The following is a 21,659-nucleotide window of genomic DNA, read 5'->3' on the forward strand; positions in this document are numbered from 1 at the left end:
AAAGTATTTATGGAGAACCCATACTTCTCATTACTGACTATCAGAGATAAAAAACCCAACAATTTAGACCATTCACTTACTTCTTTATAAAGGTCTGTAAAACCACAAAAACTACAATCAAGTATAATTATGTGTTCAGATAACTTGTTCCCTGAAAGAACATTTACTTTCTGCACCAAATTCTGGGCTCAATATTCTTAATTAATGTTGTATTACTTCTCCATAGTAGCCTTTTTCACTGTCTTCTTTTTTTCATAAAATGTGTCCAAAATGTATTCCTTTGATTAAATATCACATATGACTTAATTTTATAACAAGGAATTCAATTTTGCACTGATTTCCTTACCAATTAGAGTATCTACTTTGTGAAGTACCTTGCTTCTCTGTAAATGTGTGTTCTACTGCTTTTGTCTCAGCTAATAAAGCAAAAAAAGAATTTCTGTAATGAATGCACCACCCATTGTAACTCCCCATTGGAAAACTGAGTTTGTTAGATCATTAAGTAGTAAGACACTGTAGACCAGCAACCACAATTAGGCTGAATGTGTTGGCCATGTTTCTCCATAACTATTTCAATGGCATTGTAATTATCAGCTAATCTCCTGCAAAGAGTGTTTCTGCTTTGGATCAATTCACATCCATATTTGACCTTTGGTCTCTTCCGAGATCTACAGGAAGCTTCTTATTGCCTATACTGTTGCCTTTGGTGGTCATCTCAGACTTGCCCCTAGCAGATGGTATGGGTCATTCTCACAGGCAGTGTTAGTATCAGCACTGAGCCTTCTTCCTCACTTGGTAAATTATACTCACCAAGAGAGGACATCCCCTGTCAGTTCAAATCCCTGCAGTGTCAGTATCTCAGGGTACTATGGGATACTTGAAGCAACTGAAGCATACTCAAGCAGTGGTCAAGCAACAGTCAAGCTGATCCCTGTCATGTTCATTGTCATTGTGAAATGCAGATCATGAGACTGTGCTTCAGGTCTGACCTCAAATGCCAGTTTTGATCAGTCAGAGAGGGCAATAAATCCATCCTTTTAATCTCATCTCCCTCATGCAGATCCACTGTCTTTTCCAGAGTGTCATTTACATCCTCCACTATGCTGTGCCTTTTGACGAAACCAGGTAGTGACACTTTCTCAGGCCTCCACATCACAAGATCAGGAATGCTTCATTTAGCAGGTTTAATATTCTGATACACACAGGCATGAGGCTGTTAAAAAAGTGCTAGGTATGATCCTAACATTTCACCCTCCCTGTCACTGTTTCTTCTATGATAATGATAATTTCTCCCCTGGTGAACTGACATTTCTGCCTATTCCAACTCATCTTCCTTTTCTTCCACCCACCTCCTGAAATTTGCCAGATCATTCAGAAATTTGATTCCATCTGCTCTGAAATATAGTATCCTCCCTGGTCCAATATCATCTGAGGATTTAATTAGCTTGATGTTTACATCTCCCTCCTTGTCATTCATTATTTGATATATTGAAAAGAACAAGTCCCAAGATGAATTGCAGTATATTTGATGCCTCACTTCTTTTTGCTCTAGAACTATTCGTTGCTTACCACCTGTCGGCACTGACTTTTTCTCTTTTTAATACACTGTGCTGTATTCTTATTTAAACTATTTTTTGCTCTATTCTCTACAGAAAAAAAAAATAATCTGACTCCAGGGCAAAACAAATGTCAAAAATGCCACTGAATTTCATGATACCAGGATTTAGTCCTGTGGGACTGAAAGGTGTATTATCAAGCAATTATTCACCATACAAGTGGGTGTGTGTATATATATATGTATATATACAAATACATATATCTCGAGTCTACTTTTGGTTATTTATCCTGCTGTGGTACTTTTATTTGCAAGTAAATACATCAATACATGGGCAGTACACTATGGATGAAATCCCACTACCCAAGGTTCTGCCCATCTACCAAATCTCATTTTTTTTAAGAGCTCACCCTTTATCCATCAACTGTGACCAGTGGTTTAGGTGTTCCACATACCATTTACTTTCTTTCTGAGTTCCCTTAATAATTGTAATTTAAACAAATTGTAAAGTAAAAATTGGACTGACAGGTGAACACTTTCAAAGTGTTCATTTCTGAGACTCTGAAAAATGCATTTATGCTTTTCTTAATGGTTGTATTCATCAAACATTTGCTAAAATACCATCATTTTTCTAATGTTATTACTGCTACAGCCATTGTGTTAGTGCCCCAAGGTCCCTAATCAAAAGTTGTTTTGCCCTTTGGGGTAGGAGCTTTACAGAGAACACAAAGAAAAAGGATGAAAGCAGCTGCTTAGGTGCTGTGGTGGGATCCAACCCATTCTCTGCCACACCTTTCTCAGGAGAATTTGTGCAAGTCAGTTTGACACTGTGTGACAGCATCTGTCTATTAGACACTTATATTTTTCAGGCAACAAAGAGCATTGGAACAGTGACTCCATTAGAAGTCTGAGGCCTATAGAGTTATCTATAATGGTGGTCATAAATCCATCAGTATATGGATCACAGCTCTTAATGAGTAAGTAAGAGAAAAGGACAACAGTGCACAAAGGAGCGTTTCTAGAGAATAATTACTTTAGGGTTTTCATCTGTCCATGTAATGGCTTTTATCTTCAGACCTGATTAATACACAGTTTAAAAAAGGGGTAGGTGATAGTTTCATATCTTATTTGAGAAGTCTTGCCAAGACAAACAAGTGAAAGAAAGGGTAAAGATCACTGTGGACTAAGGCACCAGCCATATAATTTCCTTGTAAAGCATATTTCATCAGTTTGCTTAACCTTACATGACAGTGTTAAAATACTTGAGTGCACAAGGTTTTCTTTTTACCACCAGTGACCCAAAGGTAATAAAACCATATGTGATTTAGAAGCACTTGTGATATATCTTTTTTCCTGTGAACAAGTTTTATGGTTCAATGTCCCTTGAACTTTCATCCTTCAAGGGACCTTCAGTGCAGAGAAAAACCGACTCCAAACTCAGCAGAATCAAGATATCCTTTTTGTTATTAATGGATGCTAAATATTTCAGTCATGACTCCTCTTGAACATCATAAGAAGGATGGAACAGGGGAACAAGCCAAATTTAACTGGCTTTTAATTGCCAAAGCATTTCCATGTGGTGCAGATTCTATTCACTGGTGCCAGAATCTGAGTGCAGGGCCAAATAACTAACAACAAAGTTAATTCAGTGAGGAGGAACTCCATTTGAGCATGTATAGCTAGTATAGCCAATGCAGATATAAATGGGCTTCTTAAGCTTCCTGTGCTGATCTTTAGAATTGTTTGCAACAATCCCTTAAAACGGATTCCTTAATCGTAATGCAAATCTCCACCGAGAAAAATAGAAGTTAACTATCAACCACTACACTGTCAGTTACTGCCACCTAATAACATGAAGGCAAAACACATAAGACAAACACACAGAAATGCATTCAAACTGCAAAGCACTGCTGCAGACGGGGCAGTGAAAGCTGGAAGAGTTCTCCTTCTCAGAAGTGCTGCTTGTGCTGACTCTGAAAGAGGGAAACAGGGGCTGAGCCCCAGGAGACAGCACTTCTGCTGCACTTAAAGCTTGGAATTACATGCTCAAGTGCATGCTAATGGCATCACCGGTGAAAGAAGCCTTGGAGATGGCAAACTCACAGCCTGTTATCTCCTGGGGACACAGCAATTCACAAGTAAATTAACAAGACATTCTTTAAACACTCCTCCCCAACAGAAGACAGAAGGAGCTCAAGTTGTCCATCAATACCAGCATCGCCTGCCTGTCTCAGAAGAGCAGTGCCCAGAGGCTCTCATTACAATCAAAGCCCTATGCAGCTGAACAAGCTCATTACGTTTTGCTCTGCTAACCCCATAAGGTTCTTTTGAATTAAGCTATCTTGCTCCATGTAATGTGTGGACTGTGCAGAAAACAGAAAGCTGCATCTGTCTTCCTTCCTGCTCTTTTTCCCTCTCTTCCTTCTTCCACCTTCTTTCTCAGACCACACAATATTCAGCATCACTACTTCTTTCCAAGCTGTTCAGAAACCAAACTTTCTTCAGATCCCCAGCATATTTGACATATGTGAGCTGAAGCAAAATTTCATGTCATCTCCTTGAAACAGAACAGGTCAGAGAGGCTGGCATGTCCTTCACAGAAAGTTTGGGTATTTTGGGTAGAAAGCAGTATACCATTTCACTTGGACACAGCTGAAATATGTATCCAATGTCTTTTTACACTCTGCACAGCAGCTGTAACCTTTCAGGACAGCAGCCCCTACCCTTCCCAATCAGAAACACTGGCACGGCCACTGAATTGTCTGGTGTATTACCCTAACTAATGGGTTTTAGTACTCTCTACTCTTTCTTGCAGCTATTGGTGAAAAATCATGGGAAATTTGAGTTCAGTTTACAACTCTGACAGATTTTATCTTATACCAACTTGAATGAAGTGCCAGATTCCTGGATTTGAGCTAAGTGAGTGGGATCTCTCCAACACACTTCAAACTTACTGATGCAGCAAGCTGAAATCCTAGAACTTCTCTTGAAAACTGCAGTGGCAGAAAATACTCTTGATACAGTAAGATGACAGAATTTCATCTTCACAGTGCCCAAATGGCCAGACCATCAGGATTATGATGCCTTCACAAGGTAACATTACATCTACACGACTTGCCTCATCCAAGTTGAAAATACAACTGTCGATGAAGCACAAGAAAATGTATGGCCCAGTTTTGCCACCATTTCTTTTCCATTAATCCAGTAAAAATAGTACCAAGTGATGAAGAAATTGTCACTGACCCCTCCCATTGATGTATTTTTCCTAACACCATAAAAACCACAGCACAATCAATAACAAATATCTTTCAAAGTCTGTTCAAAGAGTGGATGCAAATACCTTTATTTTGGAGAAAACAGTGGAACTAAATGCGCCCACATTTCAAATATTGTTTAGGAAGCTTCAACTACCCATGCTAAAAAGGACAATTTAATCCATTTTAAAAGTTTCAGAATTGGCTTAACAGAGGAAAATCAGTATAATAAAGAAATTCAGTTTTTAATGATTTGTCTAAAAGAGGAAGTAATTGCACCTTAAAGATTCCAATATCAAAAATCACTAACAGTAATGTTTCTACAAAAAAACATTTTAAGCCTTAAAGGTATGGTGTACAGTGAAGGGAAATACTAAGCTCTGATATTCTTAGGTAACAGTGCAATGCAGCATGTGGAGGAAAGCAAGACCCAAGACCTCAGAAGTGCTTAGACATTTCGCTTTCATTAGACAACTTCTGAGTACTTTTTGAAACCAGAGAGAATAGAGAGAACACTTACACTGACAATTGTTTAAGTTGCAATAAAGGTTACTGTTTTCATACTGGTCAAACGGTTTTGGAGGAGGAGGACTGACCCTGCTCCTGTGTGGGTTTTTGGAGCATGCAGCAATTTTCCCTTATGCAAGCTCTCAGAAGAACAAGGAAAGTTCATTGCAGAGTTTGGATCTAAATGAGTTTCACCCATACACAAACTTAATTTAAACCTTGTATTACAAAGACACCTTGACAGCAATGGATAATTAAGTCATAAAGCAAAGTGTTACATGCAAGCTATTAGGCTCTGAATCAAATGATTTTAATATCTTTTCTTTCTGGCCAGTGCTTGTAATGCAGCTTCTCTCATCTCTTTGGCAGGAGAAAAAATGTCACTACATTCATGATACCAAAGAAAAATATTCCCAGTCACCTCACCCAACTCATGTAATGCTTCATTTTAGGTACAGATGCTTAGTCTAGTGATTTGCTGACAAATCTGAAATCCACAAAACTCTTTCATTAAAAAAAAAACAAACCAAAACCAAAAACCAACAAACCAAAGCAAAACAAAACAAACAAACCCCAAACATCCAGAAACTCTAAATTTCACCACTCAGTACATATCTTTCATTCAAACAGCTATTGCATTAGGACTTACCTACTTTAGTCTCCAGTTTTGCTCATGAAGAGCTGAAGCTATCTGATTAGGCAACACTGAGAAAGGATTTGGCAGCTAGTATCACAGGCTGTTGCTGTTCTGCAGCTGCTAACAATGTTTTCCAGCTGCTAGCTGTCTGGCTTTTTGAAAGCATTTGTGATTCTTACAAACGACATAGTTGTAGAAGAACTTTCCTTGGGGCTATGCTTGGCCTACTGGGCACAATCTCCCAGCAGTCAACTTCCGTCCCCATGATGAAGAATAATTAACATCTGGAATAACATACCGTAGGATGAGGTGGATTTTTTACCACAGCCAGTTTTAAAGACTCAATAAGTTACTTATGAGCTAAGCTCTAGCACGATGCTGAGACATCTTCCCCCATGAAATGGGGTTGTGACCTACATGTTTACTTTAGGATGCTTAATTCAGAGTGGTCCAGTTGGCATCCCATAACCCAATTCTCAGAAGGGGTGGGGGACAGTTGTTAGATCAACACAGGTCTCTTGCTGCCCCTGACTGTCAAGAGTTTAAAGCCCAACTTGATGCATGAAGGACTTTACCAGAGTCACACATCAAAATGTTGCTGAAACTGAAATCTAGGCTCATGTCCTGATGGAAACAATCTACCTTTGCCCATTTCAGGTGAAACTCTCCTTTGACTTGAAGTTTCATACTCCCCTCTGCTCTTACATAAAGCATGCATTTGCTCTGCTACCTCAATGTATGCTGTTTTCTGCTGTATTAAATAGCATGAAGAGGGACTTGTAGCACAGTTGAGATGCTTATGTAACAGTTCTCCTATTTCTTCAAACCTTGTTCAGGGAAGGGACAGAACCACAACGAGTTGCTAAATTACTGTCCTACTTAAGACACCAGGAAATACAAGTTTTGCTTATGTCTTATCTGAAATATAAAGGACAACATGGTAGGCAACTCCTTTTTCCTTCTCAGTTTCTTCTACATGTTCAGAGGCATAATATTGTCAATTTTCCCCTTTATTATAGCTGGAATCTTTTTGTTCTCTTTTTTCACCAAGACTTACTAACAAAACACCACCAAAATATCCTACCACCTTTAACATGTTCTATGAAAGAAAACAGCTTCCAGCATCCCACACTGAAAGCACAGGGCCAAAAAATTACTTTGTTAATGTGCAGGTAGGCATATACGAGTGAATGAATAATGCTGTTCCCCTTTATCCATAACAAGGAGGACTCGCTCAAGGAGGTGGTCACTACTGTCAACAACCACAATTCTGTAGCACTTCTACTTCCTTTTCAAAAGCCTGTAACTATGGCAATTATGGAACTACTTTTTAAAACCAATATAAGCCATTATTTTTAAAACTATGATAAAACTGCAAATAAAGCCAGAAGAGACCACTGTAAATCTCTCTTGCATAATGAATCAAAGAACTTCACTAACAACTTCTGCATTGAACTACTGTAACTTATTTTTGAGCTGGTTTTAAAAGAAGCATCCTTCAAGACATCTGGTAGCAGATAATTTCCCAGTTTCACATTGCTCCTCAGGCTTTACCAAGAACCATGCTCATGCTCCCAAACACCAGAATGAAACCCAGCAGTAATATTTCGTCTAACACCATTCACTTTGAACAAAGCTACGATTTCATCTCCCAAGCATTTTGAAAAGTTTACGCATCTTTTATTCGCAGTCTTTCCTTTCCCCTTCTCAACTGGGAGTATTTCAATGTTTTGAATAACAGTTCGTGACTGCTAATGAGCCTCAGCCATGCTATGATAAACAGAGCTAAGTTAAACTTGCATTCTAGATTGCTTGGTATTTAAAAGAGAATATACATGCACACGGAGCTTCGATTTTACATGTATGCTGCTGCATAAATCTCTCAGAGGATATAGGTTTTGCCCCAGATTTCTCTACATCTGAAAGATTCATACTTGTTTCTTGAGAATTTCTTAGTTTTCAGGTCTGAGCCGTGTAAAAGTTAGCAGCAAAATTCCCTCTGATTTTAAGGGAATTGGTTCACTGTATGTTAGTACTTGAAACTCAGGCCTTCGGAAACAGAACAGAAGTGTCTTTATTTTGCCCTAGAAGTTACTACGGCGTTGTACTGATATTCTAAATAAATATACATTCTGTATTGAAGAATTTATGAGCTGTGTTTGAGTTTAATGTGCAGTCCTGAATATATCAAGATATTGACTTGGTCTAGTTTGTGTTCACATGAGTCTTTGAGGGATCTGAGACCAAACATGAAGTGCATAGTACAAATTGCTGTCCTCTTTCTTCCCATTTTCATTTTGATTTCAACAATAGATCAAATACTTGGCATTTTTATTGAGGTGATCACTCCTGTAACATGCTGGTTGTTTTTTAATAAACAGCTACCAGCCTTTACCCAATTGCCACTATTGTTCTGACCATGTGGCTAAAATCCCAAATGACAGGAAATGTTCTTTACTTATAGTCTACTGCCATGGAGCTCAACTCTGCAAATTCTACAGGATAACCCAGCATCACTGCAAGTCACGTTAAAAAAAGAAAGAAAAATAATGAAAAATAAGAGGTAAAATCTCAAACCACTAAAAAAAATATATATATATATTCTTCACTGCAAACAGCTTATGTTTCTTTCAAATGTCCTTACAGATTCCTTAAGTAGGTATCTCTTTTTTTTATCAGATAATCAATACTATTTGAGACTCAGGTTTTCTAAGGGTTCAGTGCTGCTGGCGTCAGCTTCTAGCTTGTATTTTGAAATAAATCTTGGAGCGCTTAAACCCAGTAATTTTCACACTTAAAGTACAATGCTACACAAAGCTTTTAAAGTGCTTGTGTGGGCACTTCTGAAAGGCTCTTTCACTTGGCATTTTCCCATCTGATTTCAGCAGTATGGGCAGGCCACGTGTTTGTGCAGTGGAAAATGGGATAGATGCTATTTTAGACAAGAAAGCAAGTTGAACACAACCAAGAGAACTGTGGAAGACCTGATTTCTTTTTCTGGCCTTGTCCCCAGGAGAATTGTTCCTGGGTGATACTAGTAACTTACATTAGAGTGCCATGTCTCAGTTTCTCCTCTGTAGTAAGGGAACACCTTTTGTAAAGCACTTCAGAGAAGGTCTTTCATAGAAAATCACTCTATGAAAGTTCTCCACCTCTTTTTAAAATTAAAAATCTCTTTGCCTTTACAGTGAAGACTGAATGATGAACACAGAGGTCACAATTTCCCCTCTTATTGAATGACAAGGAAGATGTTGCATTTGTTTCTAATGTGAACTGAACTGGGTTTCTAGGCCATAATCCTGTTAGCTCCTCTTATGCACGCTTAAATCCAGGATTCAGGGAGAGTCTCAGCAGATGCACTGTTTGAACACTACCATTTCCAGAAGCCACAACTCACTACTTTACAAATTCATTTCCACTAAAAAGAAAAACATTCTCAAGACAATTACAAAGATACAAGTTTTATTTCTTGGGTGTTATTTATGAAATATTATCAATTTCTTGGCTTTGATCTCAAGCTGTAGCAAACTGGCATGGATCCATTACAGATCCATTATCATTAAAATGAGTAGCAATTGGGAACCAGATGGCCCAATGGTTTAGGGCACTAACTTTCTGCCGCCTATTTGTCTAGACTGCTCCATGATGAGAATTGAATAACACTGTTTGGCTTTGTTTGAGCTGAAACTTTCTGCTGCTTTTCAAAAATCACCAAAAAATATATTTGAAGCTCGATGCATATACAAAAATCCAGATCCTTCTTGATCTTGTATCTTCTGGGGTTTTATGACATGAAAATGACCTGATATTTTTGTGTACACACAAGAAATCTACCTTAATTTACTAAGGATACATGCCAAAGAGAGGTTTGTAAGTTTATGACTGATGGAAAATAAATTTATTTGAAATGTTATTTCATGACACCTGCTAGGTTCTAAGTTTTTTTTTTTTCTTCAAAGTTCAACACTGTCATTCAATTTAAATAACAAGATAGTGCTCAATTTACACTGTCTCCCTATTTGACTACAAAGAAATGCCATTATTTCTTTATGAGCACATCATGGAAACAGTTACCAAAGTATTTTCTCAATTCCTGTCCATGCCTATTAAAAAAAAAAAAAACACCAAACACAAAACAACCAAAAAAAAAACCCAACAAACAAAGGAAAAATAATAAAAAAAGAAAACTTTGGAAAGGTTTTAGAAAGAAAGAATACAGATTATTAGAGAGAGATCTTTTAAGTAAGCTATTGTGCAAGAAAAGGTTAAGTTGTTAAATGACCTCCAACCTCTTGTACAGAGGTGCCATTTCAGATGGTACAGGACTTTCTTGTTTACCAGACAATGGTGTAGTGAGATGGTAAAGATTGGAAACTGAAGTTAAAGTAATTTAATGTTATACACACATGAAGTAACTGAAAATTTAAACAAACTGATCTAAAAGCTTGTGAATTTTCCAGTTTTAAACATCTCAATTTAAAGGCTGGTTGTCTTTCAACATTCATGCTCTGGTTGAACCAGAAGTTTGCTGCAGGGATTACTCGGCAGTGCTCTACGGCTTGTGTTAAGAAAGGACTCAGATGAGCTGGAACGTAACAGCTCCTTCTGTTCTTAAAACCAGTGAAACATCCAAGAATTTTTTGACCAAACCCACAAAAGATAAGAATGAAGACTGCAGGTATTTCTGAAGGAGAATAAAGGATGGAAAAATAAAAACTCTCTAAAAGAAAAACAAGAAACACTTGAGGATTTCAGCAGTATCTTGAGAACAAACTACAGCTGAACTGTCAAGTCCCTTGTATGCAGAGAAATTTGCTAAAAAGCTGTAACACCAATCACGTTTCTGGTGTATCCCTCTCAAACATTGTTTTGTGCAATGTCAGCCTCTGTCCTGCCTTTTTTATCCACCAACTTAATTTCTCACTCTTGCCCTTTTAACACTTCCCTTATCAGTCTGTTCTTCTGAATCTTTTTGTCCTTTCACATTATCAGGCCCAACTTAAAGACACACTTCTATTTGGTGTTTCAAGGCAACTGCATCCTTCTCTTGTGCATGTATCACAGATGATCAGGAGCAGAGTGGAATCAGTGGGAAAGACCACAAAACCCTGATGGAATGGAGTGACCTAGGATCCTGCTGTTAGCACCAACCACCCTGCCCACATGTTGGACCCTGCAGCCCAATCAAGGAACAAAATAGCGTCTTCTTTGGAAGTAGTCCTCTGAGGCTTGTGTCAGCATTTCAGGAGTTCTTGCATTTTATGAGTGAATCTGCATGATAAACAGGAGCATCCTCAGAGAAGCAGGCAATCAAAGATAGTATGAGCTTGACACTAACTTGAGAAAAGTGCCTGCAGAAATGTGCTGAGTGAAACTCTGACAAGTTTTTTTTTTTTTAATGAGATACAGGCATCCTAGTGCTCAGTAATGAATTGGGATAAGAATTACTGTAACAGGTTTAGCTTGTTGACAGGCCTGATCATGCTGATGTAACTCACTTCAGTGACTTCAGCATGTTAATGGATTGAAGAAGAGAAGGAACAAGCTGCAGGTATGTCTGTGATCTGGCTCGTTTGCGCAGCCTCCTCACAGGCACGTACACTCAAAGGCAGCTATGCACCCCAACCCATTTGGCAGCCCACAGCTGCAGGTTTATTCTTAGTTATAGGAATGCAAATCCTCACAGATATAATGATGGCTTTGTGCCAGTTAGGAAACAGATTTTCTTCTCAAAACATTTCTCTCTATGGATTAACAGCTTTCCTGATGAGGTGGATGAGGGAGGTCTAATGATGTCTGATTTCTGAGCCATGCATTTTATACCCTGATAGTCACTTAAGGTACCTAGAAGACTTGCCTGGATTAGACTAGTTCAGTAATCTGTAACTATGTGCAGTGCAATATGTTTCATTAAGGAACTCTGCTGTAGGCATTTTTGTGAGCACATAACTCTATATTCCTCCTCAATTGCTATAATTTTTCTAAGACACATATCTACATGTCAGTGAAGCATAAGACAAAAGCAAAGCTTCCTCTGCTCTGCAGCCTTCTAAAGAAAAGTGAGAGGACACAGTGCAGGTTGGGCTGACTGGGTGGATGCTGTGAGGATGTGCTGGCATAGGACTGCATCTCAGCCCACAGGGCACAGTGAGAACCAGTGCTCAAGATGCCATGATACTTGTGGAAATACAATGATAAGTTGAAGAAGTCAGGATGATGTTCCGTATGGCTTTACAAGTTTTAACCTTTGTAAGCTCAGGCTTCTCTGTAATCTTATCCACATGACAAAGCAGGTGTTCACTCACTAGCTAAGCCAAAACCAGCAGAATAAACTCAAGCAAACACAATGACCTTAAAATAATTCTGCATCTCTCCCTCCATGGACCAGGAGTGCAAAACATGTTTCCTTGACACATTTCCCCAGCAAACCCACAACAATGTACATGCATATTCTAGAAAACTTCTAGTCATTCCAGAGTGCAGACATTTTCTCTGAGAACAAACACATACCCAAAATTATCCTGCTGTTCTCTGCAAAAGTGTTCAGGTCTTAATATAATCAATGTACAAGAACATAACCCAAGTCAGAACATCAAGGTTTCTACTTCTTTCAAAAATTGATGGATTATAGTTTTTTCTTTTGGTCTTTAATATTTATTACTATGACTCTGAATATCCTGAGAGATGCTGAACATCTTCCTATCCAATTTCCTTCCTTTGGACATTTGTTTCTTAAATATGTGCAAATTTTTGTCCTTTCTACCTACTAAACTCTGCTAACTCATTACTACAACTTTTCTTCTATTTTTAACCTTCCACATTCTTAGGATTTCCTTAAGCATTACATGCTCCAACTTGTGCCTCATGACAATGTTTCATTCAAATGGCCTCACTGCTCCTTATGTAGTACAACCAGTCATTGCTCACCTAAAGTCAATGAGAAGACAGTGATTTCTGAGATCTGTCTGTTCATTACCTTCATTTCTGTTAACTGACCTTTTGATGAAATGAGCAAAGGGAAGGGAAAAAACCTGACACAGGAATAAAACAAAGTATAGTATGAAGATGAACAGGTTTTCTACATTGCTGAACATCAGTATTTCACTTGAAAGACAAGCCCTAAGCAAACTAGGCCACGTCAGCAGACGTGAATTACAATGAATGATAGTTTTTGGTAACAATTAAGCAAATATGCAGAAATTAATGATGCTATGAACAGAAATCTATTGCTGTTAAGAACATACACAAACTTCTCTCAGTTAGGTGTCAAAGTTTAGTTGATATTGTATATTAGAGGATTCAGTCAATCTTGTCAAGTAATGTGGCTGAAAACATCATTTTGTGAGCCAAGCAACAGAGCTTCATACTGCAAACTATTTGTTGCATAGTCTTCAAGGAGCTGAAGACAACAGGCACTCATTCACCCATGAATCTGACAATGCGTAATACTGCTAATAGACTGTACTTGCCAAGAACGCTAGCAATAAATTGCACGTAAGCAAATGGAAAGTCAGACACCTTAGGAATGATTTATACAGCAGTGAGTCTGTTCTTTGAGGAAGGATGATAAACTAGTTTTGCAAACCAGTCTGGCACTGTCCATACTATAAAGTGAAAACATCTAAGCCAAGCCAAGCATTTTATTGCCATGCAAAAGTAACTCTTCCAGTGCTCCGAAGGATGAGGAGAAAAGTAATAATTCAAGGAAGCCCTAGTGAAATAAGTGGACCAGTCCATCCACATAAGGTACCTCCCACAGTTTCATATATTGTACTTTGATGGCATTCCAGTAAAACAGTGACAGTAGATAACACAAACAATAAATTCAGGGGGATAAAATCAAGCCTCCCTTAAAGTTTCACCATTTTCAGAATCAGGGTTTTACCACTGAGTGCTTTGATTTTTAAGTATTCACAGTGAGGAGCTGACTGGTGTTCAGCATTCAGCCCCTTTATTTGTTGTTTGCTATTAAAAAAAATTCCTATTATTGGATTTTAAGAGCTGCATATAATGCTTAGCTTCACTGACTTCTTATATATTTCAGCAATTTGCTAACAAAAATATCTAAACTAAATAACTTTGCTTACTTCCATCATGACTTCTAGACTGGGTCCAGACAGTTTTCTTTCTCCTTCCTCTGTCCATTCTGCTTTAGCCTTTTCTCATTGCTCACTCTAGTTATGCTTAATGTGAGCACTACTTCTTCTTTGCCCTTCACTGCCTCTTTTCCAGACTTAGTTGAAAGTGAATGTTTCTATTAACCATTATAATAACAGGGAGCATTTATTGCTTCATTCAGGTATATCACTTAGGAGAAGAGGAAGTTTATTTTATGATATTAAATACACTCAAGACCTCCTAAACACATCACACTACCATTTTGGTTTTCCTGCATATGTGTGTGTGTATATATATATATATACACACATACATGTATGTGTGTGTGTGTATATCTATCTATCTATCTATCTATATATATATGTATCTATCTATATCTCCCTAAAAAGGGCAGAAAGAACGTCTTTTCTAGTGGTTGAAGGATTCCAGAAGGGAAGCTGTTGAAATCCAAGGGAATCTCTCACCATAAATGATGGAATCCCACAAGACAACAGTGAGGATTAGTCTGACAAAACATCTGCCTATGTCAACACAGTGTCAAGTGAAACAAAGCTCCATCAGACACTGATCCAGGCAACTTAATGTCTTGCACTCAGACACCACCTCCCCACTGACAGCTGGGCATGCTTGCAAAGCATGTCTGCTCATCCTTGACATCACTGAAAGACTGCAAAGCTCAGTGTACGTGTGGCTCCCTGACAATTCTGCCTCCAGACTTCACACCATGAACATGGACAGTGCTATAAATGTTTCACTTTCCCATGCTGCAAATAGATAGATTTTATTTCTCCCAAGAAGACAATCTTACTTACTTGGGATAGCGCCTCTGATGAAAGATGGGCAGAATCTCTGCGTCTTGATTTGAATGTAGAAGCAGTAAATCCCGAAATCTTTCTGTCAGGACAAAGAAAAAAAGAAGAAAAGAAAAAAAAAGCAAACCCAGACTGTGACTCTGCATTATAAGTTCAGGCTACAAGTACGTAAGCAGCAGTATCAGTGAATTCTCTTCTCCAGCAATATTTACCAAAGGACAAAGCCAAGTGTATAGGGAATAACACCTATGTGTTCATACAAAACTGATGCTAAGACTAGAAATCACTGTTTTCTGTAAACCTACTTAATGATATTTTAAAATGTCTTTTTCTTCTTTTTTTTTTTTTTATCCAATATTAAATTCTAGTAGAGTTTACAAATTTCTGAGGTCTGTGCAGAGGTCTTCTGGGTATCATACACTGCCAGCCATAAACGGTCCCTGCCTTTAAGAGCCTAGTCTAAGAAGAAAGGTGGAACAACTAAGAATTCACCAGTCACTCAAGGATTACAGTAATCTAAATAAACATTAATTAATTAATCTAAATTAAATTGAAGTACAAGTCCTTGGATAACTGACTCATTGGTATTTTCAAAGATGGTTGGAAGACTGCATTGCTTTTTGATTATTACTGTGTATATTAAAAACTGAACTATAGGGACAGCTGCAGAAGGGAAGGCTTTTGTAACTTAGTGTATTTGACCACCAAGTGAAGTGGTGGATGTGCTTTGTGTAGCTGCCTTTCTCTGATGGTTTTCCTTAGAGGTGGTTACATGTAATGTGTAAGAAGCTTCTATCAGTATCAAAGTCTCAGTTCCTGGAAGATGGTAATTCAGATTCAGGGATGTAAGGGAATTTCCTATCCAGAACAAATCTCCTTAGCAGTCTCCACAGCTCTCGCTAGCACAGGACATGTTCTGCTTCCTTCCTGCAACTACCTCTAGGTACGGAACTAGGTACAGAACTACCTAGGTACAGAAACCTAGGACACTGGTGATACCCTTCCTGTCTCTGCTTCTCCTACTCTTCCTGCAATACCTTGTAACAGTGGTTTGAATTCTTCAGCCACAGGATTTTATCCCTCATTTGTTAAACTACAGTTTGTAGGCTGTGTTGTGTGTAGTACCTGTATGTACTATGGGTTTTCCTAAGCTAGCTATCTCTTCCACGTTTTTCATCTTGGGAACTGACCCTGAGGATAAGCCTAGTATTTCCTCCCCTTATTTCCCTGGGTATCTCAAAATATTTTATAACAATAAGTTTACAGGTAAGAAGATCAAGGGATGGAAAGTCATTGGAAAAAACGTCTGAATCTCCCAGCTCTGAAAGGGAACTACAGCAGCTTTCCTACTTCTTACAAGTTAGTATATGATGACTTTCTTAACATTCAGTTTTGTGTACTGCTATGTCATCACAACTAAACTCTACTAATTTGGATACAATTCTGCTATGTAGTCTCTACACTGGAAAATAAAAACAAACCAAAACAAAAAATACAGTAACAAACCCAAATGCATGCTTCATACAGTTACAACACTCTGAAGAAAGAATAATAAAGTCAAAGAAAACATTTCTTAAGGGCTCAGTTTTAAAGGTCAGTTGTCTCAGATGGTCTGAACTAGTCTTTCATCATCTGGTTAAGATGCATTGCAAACATCTTGGAGAAGATACCAGGATTTGCCAATGAAGAAACACAGTATGATACTTAGTATCTTCATTCTTTTATCTCTACAGATATTCAGATTAATTTTGAAAGAAAAAAGCACTTGTACCTCCAAAATTTTTACTGCATCTCCAATATAACATAGGTTTCCCTATGCCAAACTTGGACAGCAACTGAATCTGGACAACAATGAATGCAACACTGTAAGTGAAATTCAGTGAGCATCTTTCAGGGAACAACCTGCTTTTTGTATTGGCTAAAAGCTTGCCACACAACTGCTTCCTGACATCTTGAATTCTTAGTAAGATGTAGAGATTTGCTTTTTTTCTCTGTCCTCTGGTACATGAAAATACGCTGCATGAAGATATGCTCTGTCACTCTTAGAGATGATATGCTACGATCTTCAAATGCCACTGGACAAGAACTGAAAGGCTCCATGAAACTTTCACTAGTGCAAAATATCCAATTTGCATGTTTCAGAGGAAGCACATTAACTTCCACCCCTACCTCAGGAATCTCCCAAGGCAACTCAAGCTACTGATGCATTTCTATAAACCTGTTATAAAAAGGCTTCGTATGAACAACCACCTTTGTGTGTGCCTCATGGAGGAATTAGAGGACGTTTTCAATGGCAAACAGAGTGCTAGCATTTCCTTCCATGAATAGAGGGCTTCGACCTCCAGAATGTGGTGCAAGTCACCATGATTAAAGATTTGGTTTTGGAGTGGTCTGGTTTATTTATTTTTAAGGGCCCACAACCAGGTGCAACAGCAATGTAAAACATTGGCAGACAGGCTCTTCTTCAGTTCAATACTGCGCAGTACCACATAAGAGTGAGTGAGTTTGGCAGACCTTGTGAAGGATCTGTGACTCTCTGGGAGAGACAAAACACATCTCACGCAGATATAACCCACTCCATTGTTCTGCCAGAGATAGACAGAACCCAGGCAGAGAGCCATATCCCATCTCTATCCCGTATTCCTTCATTCTTGTGCTGCTGCCCTTTCCCACTGATCCAGGCCACCTGGATGCACTCCAGGACTCAGTTCAACAAGCCACGATCTCAAAACTATTTTGAATAGTAATATGACAAGGCTGGCCAGTACTGGAATGAGAGCAGCCAAGTTATGGCATCTGACATGGGCCTCAACAGCTTCTCTAATGGATCTTGTTCTAGTTCAAGTCAACTATTTTCCCCCCCACACACACTATGGCAAATTTCCCAGGCAGATGTATTTTCTTTTCACCATATGACTTTACTCATTTTTCCATAGCAACACTTAGGCTATATGGTAGTGTTCCACCACCTCATCTCAAATGCATCCTACAACTTCCTCCAGCATATATAGCCCCCATGTACTGTAGATTCTATTAAGAGCAAGGGCACATTGAACAGAAGCCCACAGGACCATTATGTACAAACTTCATTCTTGAGGTCTGTGATACTCTCAAACTACACATGTGTGTGTACAGTACAAAAGTCACACTGGTGAAAATTATAGTATTGCCTCTAGGGACTTATCCAGTGAGGTTATAAGAGAGGCGATGGGAGCTTTGGCAGCTATGGATAGGGCACAGGTACTCTTGATGCTCTTTCAAAGGTGATTATCAGAAGTCTGATACTTGACAAGAGAAGACTTTTAGAAGTGCAAGAAAAAAAAAATCATGATTGTATTTTCAAACTAAGATTTTCTTCTAATTCATGCTACTAAAACAAATAAAAGACATGAGAAGTGATATAATAATTAGAGCATTTTTACATTATTATGACTTGCAATCACTAATTGATCAAGGGAATCAGACCAAGTCACAGACAATCTTATCATTACTTAGATCATTTTAAAGAGACATCTCCTAAAATTGAGTCTTCCTACAGTTTAGCACCTAAAATGTGATGCTTTTGTCCAGGTGCTGGTCTGGCTTGTTAACAAAGCATGAATAACATTATTTAACCAAGTTTTAAAAGGCTTACTTCCAAAAATCTGCTATTATCTTTTCTGTCCCTCATTCTATCCTTGAAAGTTGCATTAGTTAAAGCCTGGAGTAGGTAGCCTCCTAATGATTTCTTTTTAATTGTTCTGAGATCAATCATGTCATGGATTGTTCTGTCACTCTCCTGACTGTAACATTCCAGACATTGTCACTCTGACTATCCTGTAAGTCTATCCACAAGATAAAACTCTCACAGACATCAAGAATGGTTGTGCAGTCATTTCTTGTGATCAAACTCAACATTTCATCATGCTTAGTGTCTACATTTCCTCTTGGCTTTCATTCTGAGCACACAGTTCCTTCCAAATCCTTGATCAGCAAGAAGTCCTCAGTTGAATTTAGCCAGTGCCACTGCTACGCTTAGCTAAATTCTGCAAAAACACAATCTTATCCCTTGTCCTCCTACATCAGGAAGGTTGTAAACTACAAGGGAGAAGAGGAAGTTTGCCATTTACAACCTTTAGAGAATTAATACCCTCTTGCACATACTTCTCTTTCCTGTCTCTTATCTAATTCTTCTTCCCGCTTTCTCACCCTTTCTTTCTCTTACCCCACTCTCAGCTTCACAGATTCACAAGTCAGCTACTGGAATATCAGTACCAACGCCAACTTAACATCTTTACAATACCAGTTATGACAAACCAGCTATTGATTTGCAAGGACAGAAGGATGCATTTCAAGGGAAGTTTTTACTTTGAAATACTTAGGTGCATGTCATTGTTGTTGTCAAGCAAAATGGGGTTGTGCTCAGTGTGGTGAATAAATGGCAATGCCAGAAAAATGGGCATGCAGGCTGAAACCTATGTGAACTAGTTACATAGTCACATTGCCCTTTTTCCAGGATACACTACTAAAGAGGTGGAGAGACATAGGAAAATTTTATGATCTTTTAATATCTGTGGCTCTCAAATCAAAGAAAAATAGTTTGCATAGAAGTTCTCTGTGAATTAAAATACATTATTATTCACATTCTGTAGACAGAGACACTATGGCACAGGGAGCACTGCCCTTTTATTGAAGTTGTCACAACCCTAAAGCTCTTACTGCTTTAGTACTTCAAAGACGAGCTTAAAGTCACACAGTTGTGTCAGGTTTGACTTTCAAAGTCAGATCTTGTGGTTCTTTTTTTTCCTTGATCCTTCTTGCTACAAAATACAGCAAAGTCACTCTGCTGAATTCCAAGGGTCTTGAAAAATCAAATTCCTGTACTTTCAGTGATTGATAGGTCCATACCTATGATACCATTGCAGTATATAGCTGGAGTCTGAGATATTACTCTTTTGTTTATCCAAACCACCTTTTACCCAGCAGCTCCAGACTATTCTGAACCTCTAATAAAAACAGGTTGAAATGCATGCTACTTCAATAAGACTATAAATCCAAGGGTAATCACTTTTTATGAAATAAGGACTTTTTATATCAGTTTTATGGATTCCTTTTTAAATCACAGTTCATAAGACTAAACAAAAATGTGATTACAAAGCAACTAGACAATGGGAGAAAATAATAGCATCAGTAGTGAAAAAGTACAGAACATTGTGGGCCAGAAGCCTAGCTGGCTTTCAAAAGGTCTATCCAGTGACCTGCTCTTGCATTTGGATATTTTCCAGTTGTGTTTCTGCAACTACCTTTACCACTTCTGCATTCACTGAGATACCAGTCTCAGTTCTATCTTTCACCCCACAGACACTCTGCAACCCCTGAAATTTCAAACTAAAAATGACTGTCCAGCTATATACGAAATGCAAAGTAGTCTGGAGCACCTTCCATGTCATGAATAGCTCCTCAGCACCTTGCAATAATTTATAAATAAATAAATCAGCTTCCTTAAAACTGCCAACAGCATTTAAAAGGATTTGAGACCCACTAATCTGACTTGGTTTTGAGCTCTGCAAATTTGCAAATGATGTCATAAGTAGCTCTTCAGAGCCTTGTAAAAAGAAAAGGTGCCTAGGAAGAAGTCTTTGCCAGTTAAAGGCTATAAAACTCTGATAAGCAACAAGATGGCATAAAACCAAAGTGTCCAATATTTTAGTTTGACCTGTGATTTACTCACGGACAAAGTTTATGAAGTTAAGGAATTGTGACTTTTCTCATGTTTAAGAATGAGTGCTACAAATATTCCCCATTAGGTTAAAAGGGATGGAAAGAAAAAATTATGAGGTGATGATGAGCTAAGGGGTCCAAAATTATTACATCATAAACCTTGGAATCCCCCTGAGACATACTTTTGCTGATACAAATCGACAGGCTTTTTGAGTAGCCTGAACTTTCATGATTTTCAGCCCATTAAGCCTCACAGAGTTTAAGGCTCTTTTTTTTTTCCCACCATCATTTCCTTCCCTCCTGATCACTCATCCTGAAGACCCACCATTTACAGAGCTTCTAAAAAATTTAAAAGATGGTAAAAATCCAGAAAGTTGAAAATTACAAACATAAATGCCACTCTTTATATTTACTTAAAGGAAATAAGCTTTTACAGAAAGGCAAGTGGTCTCTCGTATTCCAAGCCAGGTGAATAAACAGTGATCATTCTCTTGTTCAACACTTTTGGTTTTCAGGATTTTAATTTGTTTAAGCAGGGAGGGGTAAATAAGGAAATCAACCGGTCACTGCTGACATAGATCAGCAGTGAGCCTTCCAGTCATTCTGGACCTGCAGAAAAGTCCTCCTTTCTTTGATGAAAAGTCTTTTAATAGTCTGATTTCTCTCCCAAGCTGCATTTACTTCTTAAAAAGTAGCTAGCTCCTTCTCTTTCTCTAGCTTTGTGCTTACCAGCTGAAAATCATTCTCCCTCCCCGATTCTGGCATCAGCATGTCCTTTCCCTGCTGGAAGACTAGATACGTACTTATGTCTTTAAAATGTTCCAACTACTATGTCAAAATTAGCTTGGAAAGGTTTATTTCTGACTAGATTGTGGGCTTATCCATAAATCAGCCAATGAAGAAACAAACTAAAAGGGAGTTCTTGTCCAATGAACCTTGGGAGGTTGAAAGGTGAATGATGGGAAGGAAAAAATATCACTGGTTTTGTTTCAAAAGAGGGAAGAGAGATGCTGAGGACCATATTTTGACTGCATTTCATATGTCTGACAACAAGACAGCAGTGAGTGACACAGACT

At 38.3% G+C, this 21,659-nt stretch overlaps 1 protein-coding gene across 3 annotated transcripts in view; it reads right to left on the minus strand.

Annotated features, from left to right (window-relative positions):
• Positions 1–21,659, minus strand: part of NOX4 (NADPH oxidase 4) — a 106,772-nt gene that overhangs the window by 18,947 nt on the left and 66,166 nt on the right. For all 3 annotated transcript variants that reach the window (XM_054385509.1, XM_054385493.1, XM_054385501.1), the window contains one exon: positions 14,884–14,965. In XM_054385509.1, coding sequence (XP_054241484.1) covers positions 14,884–14,965 — 82 coding nt within the window. The remainder of the gene's footprint in view (positions 1–14,883; positions 14,966–21,659) is intronic.

This window comes from Indicator indicator, chromosome 1 (genome assembly GCF_027791375.1).
Source record: "Indicator indicator isolate 239-I01 chromosome 1, UM_Iind_1.1, whole genome shotgun sequence".
Lineage (NCBI taxonomy): Eukaryota > Metazoa > Chordata > Aves > Piciformes > Indicatoridae > Indicator > Indicator indicator.